The sequence below is a fragment of the Carassius gibelio genome, chromosome A3 (genome assembly GCF_023724105.1).
Source record: "Carassius gibelio isolate Cgi1373 ecotype wild population from Czech Republic chromosome A3, carGib1.2-hapl.c, whole genome shotgun sequence".
In the NCBI taxonomy this organism is placed as follows: Eukaryota; Metazoa; Chordata; class Actinopteri; order Cypriniformes; family Cyprinidae; genus Carassius; species Carassius gibelio.
This window is the reverse complement of record NC_068373.1, coordinates 10,307,236-10,326,820: the sequence shown is the minus strand read 5'-3', so window position 1 is coordinate 10,326,820 and position 19,585 is coordinate 10,307,236. Positions and strand designations below refer to the sequence as shown.

At 37.9% G+C, this 19,585-nt stretch overlaps 1 protein-coding gene across 1 annotated transcript; it reads left to right on the top strand.

Moving 5' to 3' along the window:
- Nucleotides 1-7,105: 7,105 nt before the first annotated feature.
- LOC127946222 (modulator of macroautophagy TMEM150B) lies at nt 7,106-14,827 on the top strand. The gene is made up of 7 exons (XM_052542646.1): nt 7,106-7,185; nt 10,815-10,898; nt 10,988-11,047; nt 11,424-11,491; nt 11,890-12,017; nt 12,107-12,281; nt 12,408-14,827. Exons 2-7 carry the CDS (start codon nt 10,834-10,836, stop codon nt 12,605-12,607), a joined length of 696 nt encoding a protein of 231 aa, XP_052398606.1. The 5' UTR covers nt 7,106-7,185; nt 10,815-10,833; the 3' UTR covers nt 12,608-14,827.
- Nucleotides 14,828-19,585: the final 4,758 nt, after the last annotated feature.

The following is a 19,585-nucleotide window of genomic DNA, read 5'->3' as shown; positions in this document are numbered from 1 at the left end:
AGGGGAAAATGGCTCCTAAGGCGTATCTGCGTTAATCGCCTCCAGAGGGTTAACATATAGTGCTAGCGCGACATACTGATAAGACGCTTGGGAGAAAACAGACACATAACATCATAATCATACTTACAGGTTGTGATTCGGAGATGCTTGTTGGTCCAAATAAAGTTGGTAATGAACCCTCTTTTATGGCCAAAAGCTTTGAAAACACCGCCTTAAATTCACCGTTTAACCGATTAGAAAAGCAGTCATTAGTGAAATGTTGTGAACACACAACAAAAGGGATTTGTTGTACTGCTCTGGTATTGTGTTAAAAATTTATTTTAGCCATTGGTTCTTCTGATCGTCATTCTTTGGCAGTGAAAATAAAACAAACTTGCCTTTACAATAAAAAAAAAAACTGTCTCCTCGACATGATGCTATCACACCAACTAACCAGAGCCTCTCACATACGTGGTTAGCTATATATATATATAAATATATTACGCATACATTTTGTATCTCATAAGTGTTTCGTCCACACGGATCTGGCATTTTGGTAAAGTTAAACTGATATTTTTTGAAACCGGGTCCCAGAGCGGATACATTTAAAAATGTGCCCTTGTGTATTCATGTGGACAGCGAATCCGTATATTTTTGGAAAGTTTTAGCTATTTATTGTATGAGTATTTTGCTTCTCTTCTAGAGAGAGCAGTTCTTAGCGCCATCAAACTGATGCATTCGTCTGTAAAATACAGGTTTGTATACATTTTATTTGATCAATAAAATCGTTACTGTGCTGTATATCATTCAATTTTATGCAGAGCAACATACATGAGCGTGGTATGAATCACCTTTAATGAGTTTCGGCTGTCTTTTGCATGATGGAAAAGCCTGATGCGTTGCACAAAATAAACTATTTAAAGCGTTAGTGATGGAAAACTTGCAGGTCTATGGGCATCGATTTTTAGGCTTGTAAACACTTGTACACGTACATATATTATACAACCCTTCTGACATTGGCATGTGTTATTTGGGTTACTCAAAGACAGAACCAGATGGATGCTGGACAGGCAAAGCCAACAAAACGTGCAACATTTATCAAACATTGTGGTGTCGATACTCAATAAGTTACAACACAAATCAGAAACCTTTACAGGTCATTCTGAAATGTCAAAATTTGCCCACAATTGTTAACCACCTCAATCTGTATTACATTTTAGGGTTTTAAAAAATGTAAAATGTAAAAATTATGTCAAAAAGCGTTTCTTCACATAATCTATGCACTATAATTCTTCATATAATGTTATGTATGTTTAACTGTAGATTGTGGATCTGATATTTTTTTTTTTTTACATTAACATTTTTAAAAGAGAACTCAAGACATTTGCAAAATACTGAATTATCTTTCCTGTTCACACATTTTGTCATGGCTGTTAGAATGCTAATGTGTACTAATGTTTGTTTTTAGAGTCAACTCATCTAATATGGTAATGACTTCCCGTATGTCTGATGAATCACCCTTTTCAACATTGTACTGCTGCATTTATGTTTGCATGGTATACACAATGTACCTTAATGAGCCTTCATTAAGTTTGTTTTACATAAATGTAGTGTTGCATAAAGATGTCTTTACTTTTGATACAAGATGTCCGATGAACTATATTTTTTTAGCTTAATGTACTATTATTAAATGATAATTAATGTTAGCTTATGTACTAGTTACTGAACAGAATGGTAATTTGGCCTCAGAGTTATATTCTTTAAAGGTTGCTCAAATTTTTTGTAGTGCTTTACAATAAAGTTTCATTTGTTAACTTTACGTATTAACTACTTAAGTTAACATGAATTAACAATGAACAATACTTCTGCACCACTTACTAATATAAATTAATTTAATAGTAAACATTTACTAATTCATTTGTAAAATCAAAAGATGTGTTTGTTGAAATGAGATACTGAACTAGCACCAACAAATGACTGTATATTAATTCACAAATTATAAAGATTATTATATACGGTAACAAATGTTTTGTTTATTCTTTAGTTAATATATTAACTAATGTTACCTAATTAAACGTATTTGCAAAGTGTTAGCATTCATAAATATAATAAATGACATTGAAAGCCCTCAGGCCAGTAAGTGGACAAATTATGTTTGTAAAATGTTATAAACTTGTTACAAGTAAGTAGACACAATTACAGTCTAAACAGTCACACACAGTTTTACAAACAATCAAAACGTTTTATATTACTCAAGGGGAGGGGGTAAGAAAACAGTATAGTTTTCAGTTTAGTCTGGGAACTGCACAGTAGGGTATCACCACTCGGATGTGTCTACCCAGGTACCCCCAGCACCATCTGACAAAATTTCTTTGTGCCAGGTGTCTGAAAGTACTGCGAAATACATTTAAGTGAGTTTGCATTCATATACTGATTAGTATTGTGAATACTGAAAATTCCATTGTTTATAGTCAATACACTGTAGAATCATACCCTGTTAAAAGTCATGCATTTTGATAACCTACAGACATGTAACAATGCAGTTATTTTTAATAGTGTTTAACAAAACTGACCTGATGAGGACAGGGTGTCTCATCTCCCCAAACAACTGGCGATACATGCCATACACTGCAGGATGTATGGGTTAAGAGCGACAGGCTCAAAACCTGGGCGATCTGTTATACAGCCAATGCCATCCACCTGTCCACATCTGTACATCGCCTGTTTGAAAGAAAGGACAGATTAGTACTTACAGGCTACAACATAAATTCTCCCAAGAGCTGAGTCTGGAGCAGTTACCATACAAACACCTGTTATAAAATTACAACATAAGCATTTGTAATAATACTTTGCAATGGAAGATTTAGATCTTAGCCATTATTCACAAATGGTAAAAACACGGAAGTGGAGAACCTTCCTAGGTGTGGCCATCTGACCAAAATTACCCCAAGAGCACAGTGATGACTCATCCAAGAGGTCACAAAAGACCCCACAACAACACCCAAAGAACTGCGGGCTTCACTTGCCTCAGTTAAGGTTCATGACTCCACCATTAGAAAGAAACTGGGCAAAAATGGTCTGCATGGCAGAGTTCCAAGACGAAAACCACTGCTGAGCAAAAGGAGCATAAAGACTTGTCTCAGTTTTGACAGAAAACATCTCGATGGTCCCCAAGACTTTTGGGAAAATTCTCTGTGGACTGACGAGACAAAAGTCTATATTTTTGGAAGGTGTGTGCCCCATTATGTCTGGTGTAAAAGTAACACTGCATTAAAAAAAAACGAACATCATACCAGCAGTAAAATATGGTGGTGGTAGTGTGATGGTCTGGGGCTGTTTTGCTGCTTCCGGATCTGGAAGACTTGCGGTAATAAATGGAACCATGAATTCTCCTGAAAGAGATTGTCTCGGACGGAGAGGCAGCAAGGCGCTAAGGCGCTAGGACCCCAACCACATGAGGGTTGTCCCCACTAAAAGTATGATTAAAAACCATGCTATGTATTGTAAGTAATAATGTTTTACACTTTAAATATTTGTGTAATGCTGGGTACACACCAAAAGATAATGAGGCTGATTTTGGGCTGATTTCCCCCCTTCCAACAATCCTAGCTATGTCCCGATTATCTTGATGGTTCTAAAGATTATCTTATCAGATTTTCCCTTGGTGTGAGGTGTGTTAAGAGTGTCTGAACCTGATTGGAAGAACGTCGGAGCTGCCCCGATCGCAAATCGTAAATATTCAACATGTTTAATATTTGCGATCAGAAATCCTGGTGTGTGGGGGGAACCCCGAAAGACAAGCGTGTGCACGCTCTGGAAATTATCACGTGAAACTAAACAATATCCAATCAAAAAATTTAATTATCACATTCTTAAAGAGTGATGTAAGATCTGATAACAATTATTTTAAGTTTATTTAATAAGGCAATTTAAAAAATAATAATATCTCTTTTCCAAGAGATAACTGATAACTACAATTATATTAAAAAAAAACATATCTGTGTGATTTTGTGACCACTGCTCACCTCTAGCTCACTCTGAAACATGTACAGACCATGTCCACCTCCATCTCCACGACTTCACCTAAACTTTCTTTTTTTTACCGTGAATTTACTGTGAAAATCATTCCAAACACTATCATTGCAATTTATTCCTGCATATTGTCCACCATGCTTATTCTGAAGTCTCGCAATATTTTGTGTGTTGTCGTTGTCACATCATGGCACACCACACACTATTGGACCAGAACGGTTAAATCTAGGATTTTTTATCCTCAAGTTTGTGGGTCGATCACATTTTGAAAATCTTATAAGATGTAAAAAAAATCTTTTGGTTTGTACCCAGCATAAGTAGTAAAACAACACAAATGGGGTAAAAATGCATTTTAAGTTTAGAAAGATTTTTAGTCTCCTCCTCCATTACAAATGACCTGCTTCTTGCATCAGATCAAGGCTGCATCTCATTATTAGTTTTACTTGATCTTAGTGCTGCGTTTGAAACCATAGATCATGACATACTCATATCGATTACAAAACTATACAGGTAATTAAGGGCAGGCTCTAAGATGTTTTAGATCCTACCTGTCCGATCGCTACCATTTTGTTTATTTAAATGGTGAGGCATCTCATTTATCACCAGTAAAATATGGAGTGCCACAAGGATCCGTCCTAGGTCCCCTTCTATTTTCAATATACATGTTGCCCCTTGGTAATATTATTATCAAATACTGAATTAGCTTCCACTGTTATGCTGATGACACTCAGCTATATATCTCAACGAGACCAGATGCAACTTCTCAATTATCTAAGCTAACAGAGTGTGTTAAAAATGTAAAAGATTGGATGACCAATCATTTTCTCCTATTAAATTCTGGATAAGACAGAGATATTAATTATTGGACCAAAAAACACTACACAGAATCTTGTAGATTACAATTTGCAACTAGACGGATGTACTGTTACTTCCTCTACCGTCAAAAATATGGGTGTTATATTAGACAGCAACTTGTCTTTTGAAAATAATATTTCCCATGTTACAAAAACTGTGTTCTTCCATCTTAGAAACATTGCCAACATACAAAACATGTTATCTGTTTCTGATGCAGAAAAGCTAGTTCATGCATTTATGACCTCTAGACTGGACTATTGTAATGCACTTCTAGGTGATTGTCCTGCTTCATCAATAAACAAGCTACAGGTAGTCCAAAATGCAGCCTGCGTACCTAACTAACCTTCTACCACGCTACAACCCATCACGCTCCCTAAAGTCACAAAACGCTGGACTTTTGGTAGTTCCTAGGATAGCAAAGTCCACTAAAGGAGGTAGCTTTCTCACATTTGGCTCCCAAACTCTGGAATAGGCTTCCTGATAATGTTTGGGGTTCAGACACACTCTCTCTGTTTAAATCTAGATTAAAAACGCATCTTTTTCACCAAGCATTCGAATAATGTATCTCTTAAATTGTGGGTGTAGTTGCATCTGATCAAATGTGCATTCGTATTCTTTAGCTTGGGTTAAACTAATTAATTTTACTTTGTTGGAACAGCAGCTATGCTAATGATGTCTCTATTTGTTTCTATGTTTTTCCACGGCTAGGATTTACTCAAGCTCCAGTCTGGATCTAGAACACCTGAGAAGAGATGATGCTGACCCCTAAAAGGACCTTTGATGATGCTGACCCTGAATCAATAAACAGAACTAACAAATATTGCTACAAGTGTGACTGCATCATATAATAATTGCTGTTAAATGTTCATCGTCTGGCTGACTACGTCTTGTATTAATTTTTCTGAAAAATCCTGTCATACGTACACAAACTGACAGTCACCACCATAAGCTACTACTAAATATTGTAGAAACGTAATTTTCTGTAAAGTTGCTTTGTAACGATTTGTATTGTAAAAAGCGCTATACAAATAAATAAACTTGAAACTTGAACTTGAACTTGCCTCACGGTGCTTTGGTCCAAATGCCTGCTTTGCTCTTTTACATCACCTACACACACACACACACAGAGACAAGTCTGGTGAGAGAGACGGCAATACTTGAGGAACTCTAGTCAGTTGGCCTGCCAATCGCAGTTTTATTCACTTAAACATTGGATGAAGTGATTATTTTATCTTTAATACATGATGCCAATGTAATTTTTGATTAATCCGCTATGTTAGTAATAATAATGTTAGCTGCCTGATGGAAAGGGTTGCCAGGTGTTCACAACAAAACTAGCCCAAACTAACCGTGTTTTGGAGAGGGGTCCCCAGTAAAAATTGAATTCCGGATGCTAAAATAACATTATTGCTGTCGATTCCACCCGCGGCAAAGACATGAAAAAGTAGCCCAATTCCACTGGAAAACCGCAGACTTGGACTTGGCAACACTACTGGGAAGTCGTGGCCTAATGGTTAGAGATTCTGACTCGTAATCCAAAGGTTGTGAGTTTGAGTCTCGTGTCGGTAGGGATTGTAGTTGGGGAAAGTGACTGTACAGCGCTCTCAACTGACTTTTGAGCAAGGCACCAAACCCCCAACTGCTCCCTGGGCGCCGTAGCATAAATGGCTGCCCACTGCTCCGGGTGTGTGTGTGTGCACTTTGGATGGGTTAAATGCAGAGCATGAATTCCAAGTATGGGTCACCATACTTGGCTATATGTCACATCACTTTCACTTTCACTTTACTGTGACCGATAGTAATGTCTACAACGGACACAGAGCACTGTCAGCTTGAAGTTGTCTAATGTGGCACAGTCTCTTGCTGCACTAATAGTAGTACGGCTTTCCTCTGTGTATAAGTATACTTACAAGTACATTTTTTGCTGGATTATCTGTGTCCCTTTCAAAAATTGCTCTTGAGAAATTTTGTTTATTGTCCCTCCCAAATGTTAGACAAAATTTACGCCCCTGTCACCTGCTGTCTGCTGGTATGCAAATTAGCTGTCTTTATGCAGTGAAACGCCCTCTTTACAGACTCTACCCTCCCATCTTTTCACAGTTGACCACGTCCCTTTTTGGAACCCTCTTCATATCGGAGGTGTGAAAAAACACTGCTGCAGCAAGGGGGTTGGTTTATGACGCTTTAAAGTGTGAGAATTAACATCCGCTAGTCTAAGACCGCTACGACCACTGCACATATTAGGCACTTTTGGCCAGTCAATTCAAAGTAGGCAGGGTTTACTGTTCACAGAAGCAGAGAGCGAAGCATCAGAGCGAGGTAAGATGATTATTTCCAACAGCTGTATCAAGTAATGCAAACTACTCTTTTTGAGAGAGAGAGAGAGAGAGAGAGAGGTCATTACATGAACTTTTTAAAAAACTTTTGTTACATTTATGGTAGGCTACAACAAATAACTGTGAGTTGCTAAGCACGTGTGACAGATATGGCACTTAAAAAAAGAGCCTGTATCTATCTAAAACACCTTTAGCCAGCAAGCATATAAAACACTGTTGCTTTAAAGCCAAATAAATTGTTGAATTATTATTATATGTATTTTTTTCTACTGATGTCTGTACGTAAGCACTATTATCTCTGATGAAATCGCCCATGTTTTTTTTCTCTGCATTATTTTGAATGCATTCAAAGGTACTGTTCGAATGCATTTGCTAACTGGATCCTCAAACTTTTCAGGAGTTTACCAGTTGATCTGATCACAAAAAAACAATCTGCTTTTTTATTTTCGTAATATATTGTTGACGTGTGAAGCAGATACATTAAAGTGCCCCTATTTTGCCTTTTTGATTATTACCTTTCATGCAATGTATCATGTGACTGATTCTTTGAACTGCTTCACACGAGTCGTTCAATCATTTAGAAATTAATTCAAATTAAATCTATTTTCCGAGAAAACTAACATGTTTTTTTGACCTAGCATGCATGTAAACCTGTTTAAGAAGACACAAAAAACAATATTAGCAACCCTAAAAATGGCATAATAGGGACACTTTAAGACTACTACTTTTATTTATGTACATACATGTTTAGTTGGCAAATGCCCCAGGTTTTTATGTATGTTTTTGCCAGTGGATGCCCACACTCCAGGTTGCACTTATTAAACTCGGGAAAGAATATAATTTTTGAGCACACGCATATTGTCTGATTTCTGTGAGAGTGAATGAATGGGAATCTACCTGCAAGCAGAAATATTAGCGATAGTGCATTTGACACGCTCTCACATAGGCAATATTCGATCTGGACATTTGTCATTAAAATAACTCAAAAGAAACCAACTCATATTAACTTTTAAAACAAGAAGAAAGTCTTGTCTGAAAGCTGCAGTCGATTTTTTATTCATTAAATTGAGTGGAGGATATTGTGTTTTTCAATTTCCGTTGGTGGGGCACTGGCACTGAGGTCCGCACTTATTCCTCTGAGCCATCCACGCAGTCATCATTAACAGAAAACCTCTAACCTCTAATCCTAACCATGGCATATTGTTTCCCGTTATCTGACCGTATTTCAGATGATGGACCTCTCCTAGCAATGATTTGCTGGAATGATTTGACAAAGGAACCAGTATCTAGGTTGTGTGTGACTTTGAGATGAATAGCTCTCGTAGTGAGACATGTAAACAAACATCCGTACCTCTTTTGTTCATGAATGGAGGCTCACATGGTGTCACTCTAGAGTCAGGTGAGTCTGCCATTTGCTGGACTTGCGGCTGAGCTCTTAACTTGCGACACTGTAGGCCAGACTCGAGAGTTTGGGTAATGACACCATGTCCAATAGCCTAAATTGAAGAGAATTAGGCTACTGAACATTAATAAAATATCAAAGCAGACAGTCAAAACGTTAATCAAGAAATTAACCGATACACTTGAAACAACGATAATCCAATTTAAATGGAAAAAAGTGGCCAATTTTAGTGATAGGAAAAAGCAACATAATTAGCAGGTATTTTACACTCGATCATGCACACACCATGACACTCAAAACTTTGTCATTCATTGAAACATACTGAATTATAATCCGACAATCTAAATTTTTTTAATAAATAACAACAACAAGCGTGCTCAGCGTTACCTTCTGTGTCGCTCTTTTCACACACAACTCAAGGAAGCCTCCTGTTGAGTTCATACTGTAGAACATAATAAAAATTTTAACAGTCAAACCTAGTAAAGTCTAGCAGTTTTCAAGGATTTATCTATCTGGACCGTTTTTTTTTAGGAAATGCCCCCTCAAGTTTGTCTAATTTCATTCGCGAAATGCCCAAAAACACCTTGACAGGTGCTAGGCCCCACAGGTTGAAACCCCCTGCTCATTTGTGTAGTTTCTTCCCCTTTGGTGTCTAGTCTTAGTCAAAAACCCTTTGCATTTGTGTGCTGAATTTAAATGATTTTATAATAACTATCATGAAAACAGTTTTACAGGATTTAAAACATCTGTCCTTAAGTGGTATGAACATTTCCACAAGAGTAATGGAATGAATAGTGTCATTCTATTCTGCTGGCCTGAGAAAATAATACATGGGAAATGGACAGTAATATTATTTCCCAGTGAAGCAGTAAACCGTAGTCTCAATATCTGCATACCAATCTGAAGGAAAACTGGCAGATGTACAGCTTGTAGAACACTGAAAGGGAATTTGGTTTTAAAAGACAGAAAAGTAAGAATCTTTATTAAAGAATAAGATACATGCTGATTTTCAACACCATTGTAAGAAACCCTGGTCGAAGGTCAAAGGAATTGCACTCGGCCAGTAGTGAACCCACGGACACAAACTCATCAGTTCTGAACTTACTCAGAGGATGCAGAGTGGTTATAAAACCTTGAGCTACACCCTACATGCTCATAATAAAAACTGCATTTTTCTCTAACCATGAGAGCTACATCGTGTTAAGCCAGTGACAGTCAGAAATCAGAAGATCCCTAATGGTGTCCGCATGATACATCCATTGATGCGCTTCAGTATGATCTGTCCTGAATGCACATTTGCGGAAATACCACTACCACATTAATCTGCTTGAAAAAAGGTTTCAGAAGAGATCAGAATAATGAGTCAAATGTAACAATTTATTAACTGTCAGGTAAATATGTATTATGCCAGTTACATAGTCAATTCAAAGATATCAAATCAATAAAAGACATCAAATTCGCAAAGATAAATCTAAGAGTAAAGGATGCATACCTGATCTCAGGGAAATGCATAGTATAGAGTGTGTGGGCATCCCCCCCCCCCCCCCCCCCCCAGCAGAACACAATTCTACAAAAGTTACAACCTTTCTTATAAGACAAGTGACTACTGAAAATGAAAAAGAGGCCAATTTACTAATCGCTCAAAGACTAAGAGATCAAAGCGCAGTGTTTTGTGCCATGGCCTTTTTCATTGCGAGAGTTTTGGCTTTATGAGGAGTTAATTTCATAAGTGAATAATTTCACTCCTTGCAGTTACAACCAGGACAGGTGTGTGGAGAAAAATGAGACACTCCCTCAAACACAATGGGTCTATGATTACTTATGTTGGTGGGGTTGTAAAAATCTGAGCAGATACATGCTAACTCTGTTTATCTAGACTTGAGTTCTGATTCATTTAGGTTCCCTATTTATAATGCATAATATACTATTGCTTCATAAATAAATGTATACAATATGTAATTTAAAAAAATCTAAAAAGTGTTTATTGAAGTATTAATTATTATTAATTTTTATATGTCTTAAGCTCTGTGTCTTGACACTTTTCTATGCCTTATTACATTTCAAACTGACTCACTTAAGATAGTTGAATATCCTGTGAAGACTTTATAGGGTAATGTTCGGTCACTGACATGTTTGTTAGGTAACAGCCAAATTTATACATGTTAATAAATGTGCGTTTATATGTAAAGAGACACTAGGTCTTTCTGCAGGTGATCTGATTGGTCCATCATGTGGGCGTGGGCATTACTTCCTGTCACAATGGCAGTGATTGGGATTATTGGGATGTGGGCTGTGTGAGTATTACTTCACGTTTCTCTTACTCTTTTTCATATATTATTTGGTTTTTATTTAGTTAACTCTTTCTGCATTTGTTTGTGTGCAGGTTTGCCATAGCAGTGTTCAATAACACTGTTAATATAAAGGAAGAATTCCCTTTCATCAGGTATTTATGCATTACATAATTCTGTCCTATCCATAATCATGAACCAAAACTGAATCAAACTGAATCTCATTTTTATACAGAATGAATTGTTCTCAATTAAAAAAAAATAAAAATAACTTTCTATCCAGAGATTCACATCCCTAGATGCCTCCCAACAGAGCACATCATAATTGGACACTATCTAAAATCCCCTGATTAAAATTGTTTAACTAAAAGCTTGCTGATATCAGTGGATCTAAGCTTCCTCAAGAAGTGTTTACTCATGATTTTAACAAAAGCACCAGTGTGTTTTAAGACATTCCAGAGCCAGAAATGCATAAATGGATGTGAATTTGAAAACATGACATTGAAAGTCCATGAATATTGTTTCCTCCAGCACATGTGGCTCATACAACCCCCAGAGCTGCCTGTTTTCTCAGATCTGCAACATATGCAGTGTGTTGGGTGAGTCCTCTTATCTTAAGTCTGAAGTCAAGGGGAAGTCGTGTCCTAATGGTTAGAGATTCGGATTTGTAATCCAAAGGTTGTGAGTTTGAGTCTCAGGCCGGCAGGAATTGTAGGTGGGGTGAGTGAATGTACAGCGCTCTCAACACCCTCAATACCACGACTGAGGTGCCCTTGAGCAAGGCACCAAACCCCCAACTGCTCCCCGGGTGCTGCAGCATAAAGAAATGGCTGCCCACTGCTCCGGGTGTGTGTGTGTGTGTGTGTGTGTGTTCACTGCTGTATGTGTTAAATACAGAGCACAAATTCCAAGTATGGGTCACCATACTTGGCTGTATGTCATGTCACTTTCACTTAATATCTTAACTCGGTCCCCTGTACTGTACCTCTTTCCGTAGCTATGTGGATTGTCACAATTCGATTTCAGCAGGTCCGTGATTTGGGTTCTGGGTCCCGTTTAAACACAGCCAGTTTTGTGCTTGGCTTCATCTCTAGCATTGGGATTTCTATTATAGGAAACTTCCAGGTACAGTATATAGACTACAAACAAATGGAAGTGACTTGTTTACTTGCAAATCGTGATGTTCCTAATTTTGGTTGCTTTTGTATTATTAGCAATCCATAGTGATGGGGGCTCATCTGCTCGGAGTGCTCTTAACCTTCTTCCTGGGATTGGCTTATTTCTGGGTCCAGGTGTGGCTTTCGTACTACAGACCGCTCTCACATCGCAAGTGGGTGGTGTCAGTGCGCATCATCCTCTGTTGCCAGTGTACTTTTTTGGTCATCTGCAGTATCCTTCAGCTCCAAGAGATGATACAATTTCATAATAACGGATATGAGTTATATGACGTTAATGCATTTTCACTTCCTATTATTATGTGGTAATTTTGTTGTCCTTAACCTTCTGTCTTCTCAGTTTTTGTTCTCTATACCACAGGGTTTCGCTCTGAAGCTGCCGTATGTGAGTGGATTCTAGTCATGTGTTTTTTTGCACTCTTTGCGATTTTTGCAGCAGAGTTCAGGCACATTGACTGCCACAAGCTCACCGTACAGTGCAAGGAAAGGAAAAGTGCCCGTGATGATTATTGCGTGTGGACGATACAGGAGATTCACTGAGGAGCAGCTGGCAAGTTGTGGCTGTGTGGTACTCGGACAGATACATACAAGTTGAACGAACTCGCCATTTAGTGTGGACAAAATGACCTATAACCTGCACAACTCAGCTAAATGCACAAAAACACACATAAGATAAACCACTGTTAAAATCCACATTTTACCATATAAATGGTATGTTGCTGAAATGCTAGCCTGAATTCAAGAGCATGGTGTTAAAATGACGTTTTCACAATGTTAAATTGTAATTTATAATTAAAAAGATGTTTTATCAGTTTAGTTTTCCAGCAGAATATTTTCATGAACAAACAACTATACCTCAGCCTGGATCGCTTTGGTCTGATTTGTAGTGTTAAAAACTTTGTTTGCATAGTGTAATGAAATATGTTAAGTTATAAATATTTAATTTTATCTGACTATTATAAAAAAAAAAAACTTATGATTATTAATAAATTTGACTTAACAATTGCCGAGTAACAGTCTACAAAGTGAACGTTAAAGTAAATAAATACGATGGTATAATTGGTCTTTAACATTCAGTAATTTGAATGTAGTAGGCCTTCAGTTTTGCTAGATGTTTGCATCACCAGCCCTAACGTAACTTGCTGCTAAGAATTGTGAATCATTTTGACAGATTGACGCCTTTTCTGATTCATTTTAGTGTATTGCTATGTGATTGAGGTGGTTGTTCCAGAGAAACAAGTGTGCAACCATCTTTAGAAATGTGTCTATAGCAGGGGAGTCCACACTAATACGTTTACGTCTGAAAACGCATCTTTTTCTCTCCGTTTTGGCCTTCCGTCCACACTGAAACTGTGTTTTTAGTCAAGGAAAACTGAGCTTTTTGAAAATGGATGCTTTTGAAAGCGATGACGCAATTTTGGTTATGTGGCGCATATTATACCAATAGATATCCATGTTTATACTGGTATTGTGCATGCTATGTGCTATGCAGTTTCTCACTATTGCTATAGATGTACACTCTTCATATCACAGTCCTGCAAAGGTGGAAGCAAATTTACTCATGAGACAAAACATGAGAGCAGTTGCATTTTAGATCAGACAGACAATTGTGAGTGTGTGCGACCTGGACACGTCAGTGAATGATGGGTTCTTTTCATAAAAAAAAAAAAATCCTGTCAGAAGAACTGCATAAAATCTTATCCTATTTGTTCTGTGTGTATCATCTGCAGTGACCTTTTTTTGAAGCAAATTTAACATTTTCTTATGTTTCAGTCTGGATGAGACAAGGTATGCAAAACAAAAAATGCTAGTGTGGACAGAGAGCGTTTTAAAATGAAAACACAGTTTTCAAATGCATCTGGATTAATGTAGATGTAGCTTCAATTCCTGGAGGGCCAGAGCCCTGCAGAGTTTAGATTCAACTCTAATTAAACACACCTGGATTTACTTCTTGTGGAGTTAACGAAAGTTATCACGTGCATTCTAAAGTTTGAAGTGAATTGTCATGAGTCCAGGATGCTTTTAAAACCAACGGTTCATTCATAAATTTGTACGACCTTACCTTATGCTGTGGAAATACAAACCGGAAGACAAAAGACAATCAGCACAATGTTAAAAAGGGACAGGTCTACATTTAGGTCTACTGTACACATGACTCACATTTACAAATGGAATAACTCTCCTCAGCTGAACGTCTGAGGTTTGTTTGTAGCAAGAGATTGCATATATACAAATGCTTATGTGATATATTGAATACAAGTTATGTTTATGTGGTGCATTTTTCTTTGAATCAATTTGATAAAATTGTTATTTTTATTATTTGCTAAAAAGTGTTTAAATTCTTATTTGAGCTTAAAAGGTGTCATTCGCATTTATTGAATTATTTTCGCTTGGCATACCTGCGTCATGACGTCATCGCACGCCCCTGATGTGTGCATTCTGAATATCAGTTGACACATGCCTTTTTTTGAGACTATGAGCAGGTGAACTGTATAGAGTTTGTGAAATAACCTGTTGATTGTATTTTCTTATTTTTTTTATTGTAATGGAAAGTGTTTGAAATCACTCATGTTTACATTCAGTCATTACTGGGAAAGAGTAATTCATGTGTTGAGACTGTAATGTGCTGAGCTTCTGTTATATGCTTTCATTATTCATTCAGAGTAAATACGCCATCATTGAAGCCGTCACTGCAGCGCTCTCTTTTTAATTTTTCTTTATTTATGTTTATTATACTTCTTTTCAGAAGTACTACACCTAATTCAATTTGCAATTTGCAAAAGTAATAAACAAAAAAATTTCTACAAAGCAATTAAGCGTGACAGAAACGCCTAATGAAAGTGCTTTTACGTGAAACGAACACTAGAGGGAGCACTGGGTCGGAGGTTATCTTATTGGCTTGACTTGTGTGCAAAAAAAAGTTCATCTCGCAGGTAAATGTAAATTTTGATTTAGAACGTCTTTATAAAGCCACATTAAAATAATGTTTAAGTAATTTAGTTTAAATGTGAAAATGAGAAGTACTTCTTACTCATAGACTTACATATGACAACTGCCCAGCTTGTGCCATTCAGCAAATCAGTCCAGTAAGCCTGTGAATTTGGACACAACACAGTCGGACATGATTTTCAGATGGGAAACGGCAGTAGAGAGCAGTCTGTGTGTCTCAAGATGACATTCTTTCACATACACATTGCTCTCAATTGGAGGGGAAAAAACAACAAAAGAGAGAGAGAGAGGGACATGAGGGGGCAAATGAAGGGAACTTAAAGGCACGTTGTCCTGAGAATCTGTTTCTTTTTATTTTCTATTTTAAAATCCTTTCATGATCAGTGTTTTTCTCAAATCTGAGCATCCTTCTTTGGATATCTTTTTATTTTGGTTTTGGTATTTTTTTTAGGGAACAGGGTCAAATGTAGTAATGCTGTCATCTAAACACTGACATACTCTATATCTATCTATCTATCTATCTATCTATCTATCTATCTATCTATCTATCTATCTATCTATCTATCTATCTATCTATCTATCTATCTATCTATCTATCTATCTTTTTGGTACTAATAATTCAAGTTTGGTGAAGCAAATCTAAATGTTGAAAAGACAATAGATAAGAAGTTAAACTCAAAGACTATTGCGAGCGCTCCTTTACCCCTCTAGCCATCCTTATCCACCATGAAATTCACACATGGCATATGTGACCTTTTAACAGACTTGAACAGCTATTTAATAACAGAAGTAAAGTCAAAGGGCTCTGGTGTTAGATATGTGGAAAGCGTGTGTTTGGCTAAAGTGCATCAAGTCTGGCTGGCTCTTATGTAATGCCACCTTGTGTCTGTATCAAGCGTGCGTTTCTTCTATCTTTGTTTTAAAAGTGCAGCAGGCCTCAGCTCCACCGGGCCTTTCACCTCAACCGTAATCTCCTTTCACGCCTGCATTATTCCAGATTATTCTTATCCCTTGCACAGCTCCTGCTGGGCAACAATAGCACTACCGTACTATCTGCAAAGCAAACGGCCGGCCTGCCACCTCATACACACACGGCTTATCAGAAAACAGCCAAATCCTGCCTCGGGAGAGAAAGCAAGCGTGCAGAAGAAAGAAAGCGAGTCGGTTCGTGGAGTTTAAAATGTTCCAGCTATGAGGACGCGAGCACAACAGAGGCATAAAATCTGATTTAGGCCTAAAAACCTTAATCCCCTCGATCCATAAACTAACAGGTCTGGAATTCCCCCAGCTGTTGGGAAAGAGGGAGTAAGGGGGCAGAAGTCGAGCCGCTGTTTCCAGCGAGTGGGCATCTCCAGTCATGATCTCATCCCGCAGCGCTGGCACTCTCAAGCAGAGAGCTGCCCTTTCACTCAAAAATGCCAAGCGCACCACATTCCTACACTCTGAAAAGTCCCTAATTGCTGAGATACACATTCAAATGGCCCATTTGCCCTCTTATAGACAACAATCAGACAAGACTTAATTATATAATTATATGCCACCGGACCCCCACACAGACGACACACTTTGGGACGTTTGTGAGCGTGCACAAGGTTTATTTGAGGAGAGGAGAGTGTTGCTCTCATCTGCAACAAAATGATTTTTATCAGAGATCATTAAATGTCTCTGTTTGATCCTCTGTATCTGTGTGATATCACTCTGTACATGTTGCACTATAGCGTGCTGCTGGGATGGCATCATTTTGTAGGCCGATCTAAAAGTTAGCATGACAAAAACCCAATAGGAGATTGCATCGGTTTTTGGATTACTCCAGAAAATACGCTCTGTGACCAAACAAAATTTGGTGAATCTTACATGTTTTTTTTTTTTACATCATAACAATACTCACAAATGAACACGTTTTATTAATTTGGAAGCCTTAATACAATCGCCAGTAGGCTACAAATGAACTACACCACTCTCATCTGACTCCACTAAACTTTGACAACTCTTTTAATGCTTATATAAAATCCACAAGTTGAAAAGTTTGAGTTAGACTTGGTGTAATTGTGAGTATAAATATTGGGCTGTAAAATAGGACTAGATGAGTTTTCTTGTTTGGTGTGGTGTTTAATGTCCCTGACAAATAAAGCCTGATAAATAAAGTCCCTGATAAAGCCGAGTTGTGTATTGCTGATGTAGTTTATGTCATAGAATATAAAGCAAAAATGTCTTGACCTAATTTCACGCATTTAATTAAAAACACATTAAAAACCTAAATTGATGGATCTGGGACTGCTAACATGCTACCATTTTCAGGTTTTGTTTCATTCCTAGAGTGCATTATTCATTCCTCTCTGTCTTCACCCTCTCCACTAAATTTTCTTGTGTTTTTTTCCTCTCCTTTCTCTAGGCCCCAAAGCTTGTGCCGCTACTTGACCCATAAAAAAATGCCCACTTCCCAGTCTAACACAATACCTCTCCTCCCTGAGGACTTCAGTTGAGTTTCTCAGCTCAGCAGATTTGAACTTCTGTTTAGCTGTGCCCAGCTCACCTCAACTGAGCGATGTACATCTGCAGCCCAAGTCAACTAAAACGATCTCACCTGAAGTCATATCATATTGTCAAATCAACTCAAGTCCACTCAGATCACCTGAAGTCAAGTCATCTTGTCTCATTCTCAAGCCTCATTTGTCTCGTTCTTGTCATCTCATCTTGTCAACTCAAATGAAGTGTTCTCAAATACAGTTACTTCATGTGAAATGAGTGGATTTTTGTGGAGTGGGTGAAAAGAGAGTTAGGATGAAATGCACAGAATGACATTATAATTATGATCATTGGCGTATGGGTAAAGATAATCACATATAGGCATGTATGACCTCTGTCACTGATAAAGATCCTTTCTGTTCCCTCACACGCAGATGAGACTGGCACATGCCACTGTTGACTGTTGGCTTGTGTCATATCTCCCAGTGTGAAGCTGGATGGATGTGCCGTTATAGGGCTATTAACAGGACACAACAAGCTTTTATCATCACTTTTGGACTTCAGAGGAGAGTTGAAAGATTCAGTTCAAACTCAGCTCAAACAAGAGTCTCTTTCTGCTTTTTCTGGTGTTGTTGGCGCGATAAACAATAATTAACCAGAATATGGGAGTATCTGAAAAAGATATTCCTTTTTTAACATCTAAAGATCCATGCTTCTCTGGCTTGGGTGAAGCAGTCATGTGGTTGATCAAAGTCCTCTGGGCTCTTGTTTAGTGGTAGACACAGGGTGCATGTGTGCTTTGAAACATCTGGGCCTCAGGCTCTTTGCGTTGATGTTTGATGTGCGGCATGGTGGTGGTCTCACATGGATCTTAGGGGCTTTGAATGAGCACATCTCACTCTCTGGGAAAATGGAACAGTTCACAGAAGTTTTACATTTTGTACTGTCCTGTTATTGAGAATGTGGTTGTGTTACTATCAACAGGTGTGCATGTACTGGTATGAAGATGTTGCCATTTGATGCCTTTCTTTTAATCATGTAAAAATACTTTAAGCTCCACACATTGCACACGACAGATGGTTGCGTTGTAAATGGATTTACTCTATAAAATAATACCCACATTGATTAAAAAGGTTACTTAATGAGAACTTTCTATTGGTTAGAATCCAAAACTGTTCATTTGAGTAATTTGTTAAACCTGTACCAGGTTACGCGACTCCAAAAACAGTCCAAATGAATGTTCATCCGTTCTCTCATAACCTTTGCAAGATGCCACGCTGTGGTTGAGACCTTTTTCTTGAATACTGTGACCTTTTCCCCAGACCAGATGCCTTAAGGAACAGTTACTGGAAATCTCAAGCAAGGTGGATATTATAATAAGGAGCTATTCCATTATGTAACCATGATGGCATTTCAAAACCTGCTAGTGGGACATCGGCTTAAAAAATTTGACCTTTGTGTTCTGTCTACACAGTTGGTGTGATTAGGGTTAAGTCAGGTACACTTTTTTGAAAAAAAAAGGGGCCAAAAATCCTTTAGGTTAGTGCTTTTTGGGCCTTTTGGAAACATACAGTAGCAACATGCAGCATTAAAATAGGATGCATTTTTAAGTTAATCCTGTGATGATTCACCCTCAAGACATTCAGTCTGAGAACAAACCCCTGGGATTGTTGGAATACATTGCAGTTCTCCCAGGCCACAAACTGCTCACGTCATGTAAGCTTTCCTCCTTGTCCTAAAAAAGACAAGCTCCACTCTTTTTAGTCGACTGCAGCTCGCTAAAGGATGATGTTGAGAATAATGAAATCTAGAGGTCTGACCTTTCTGAGCTAAACTTGGCCTGCCGGTGTGAATGTGCTCCTAGGGTCTATTGTGTTCACAGCCGTTATCATTGTATTGCAGTTTCCTCTGTTCAAGAGAGAAAGAAATGAAGATAAAGAGAGAGCCAAAGCTGCTGTGGGATCTTAGACATGCTGAGGTTGTTCGAAATCTGGAAACATAATTGATATTAATAAGATTATTGTAGATTCCTGAGGAAGACAGCAGGTTGGCTGATTTGAGCCAGTACTGTCCTATGTAAAGTGACAAACCTATGTGTAAGTA

Coding starts and splice junctions, on each gene's coding strand:
- LOC127946222 (XM_052542646.1), top strand. CDS start 10,834: ATGTGGGCGTGGGCATTACTTCCTGTCACAATGGCAGTGATTGGGATT. Junction 11,048..11,423: donor GAAGAATTCCCTTTCATCAG/GTATTTATGCAT, acceptor TGTTTCCTCCAG/CACATGTGGCTCATACAACC. Junction 11,492..11,889: donor CAACATATGCAGTGTGTTGG/GTGAGTCCTCTT, acceptor CTCTTTCCGTAG/CTATGTGGATTGTCACAATT.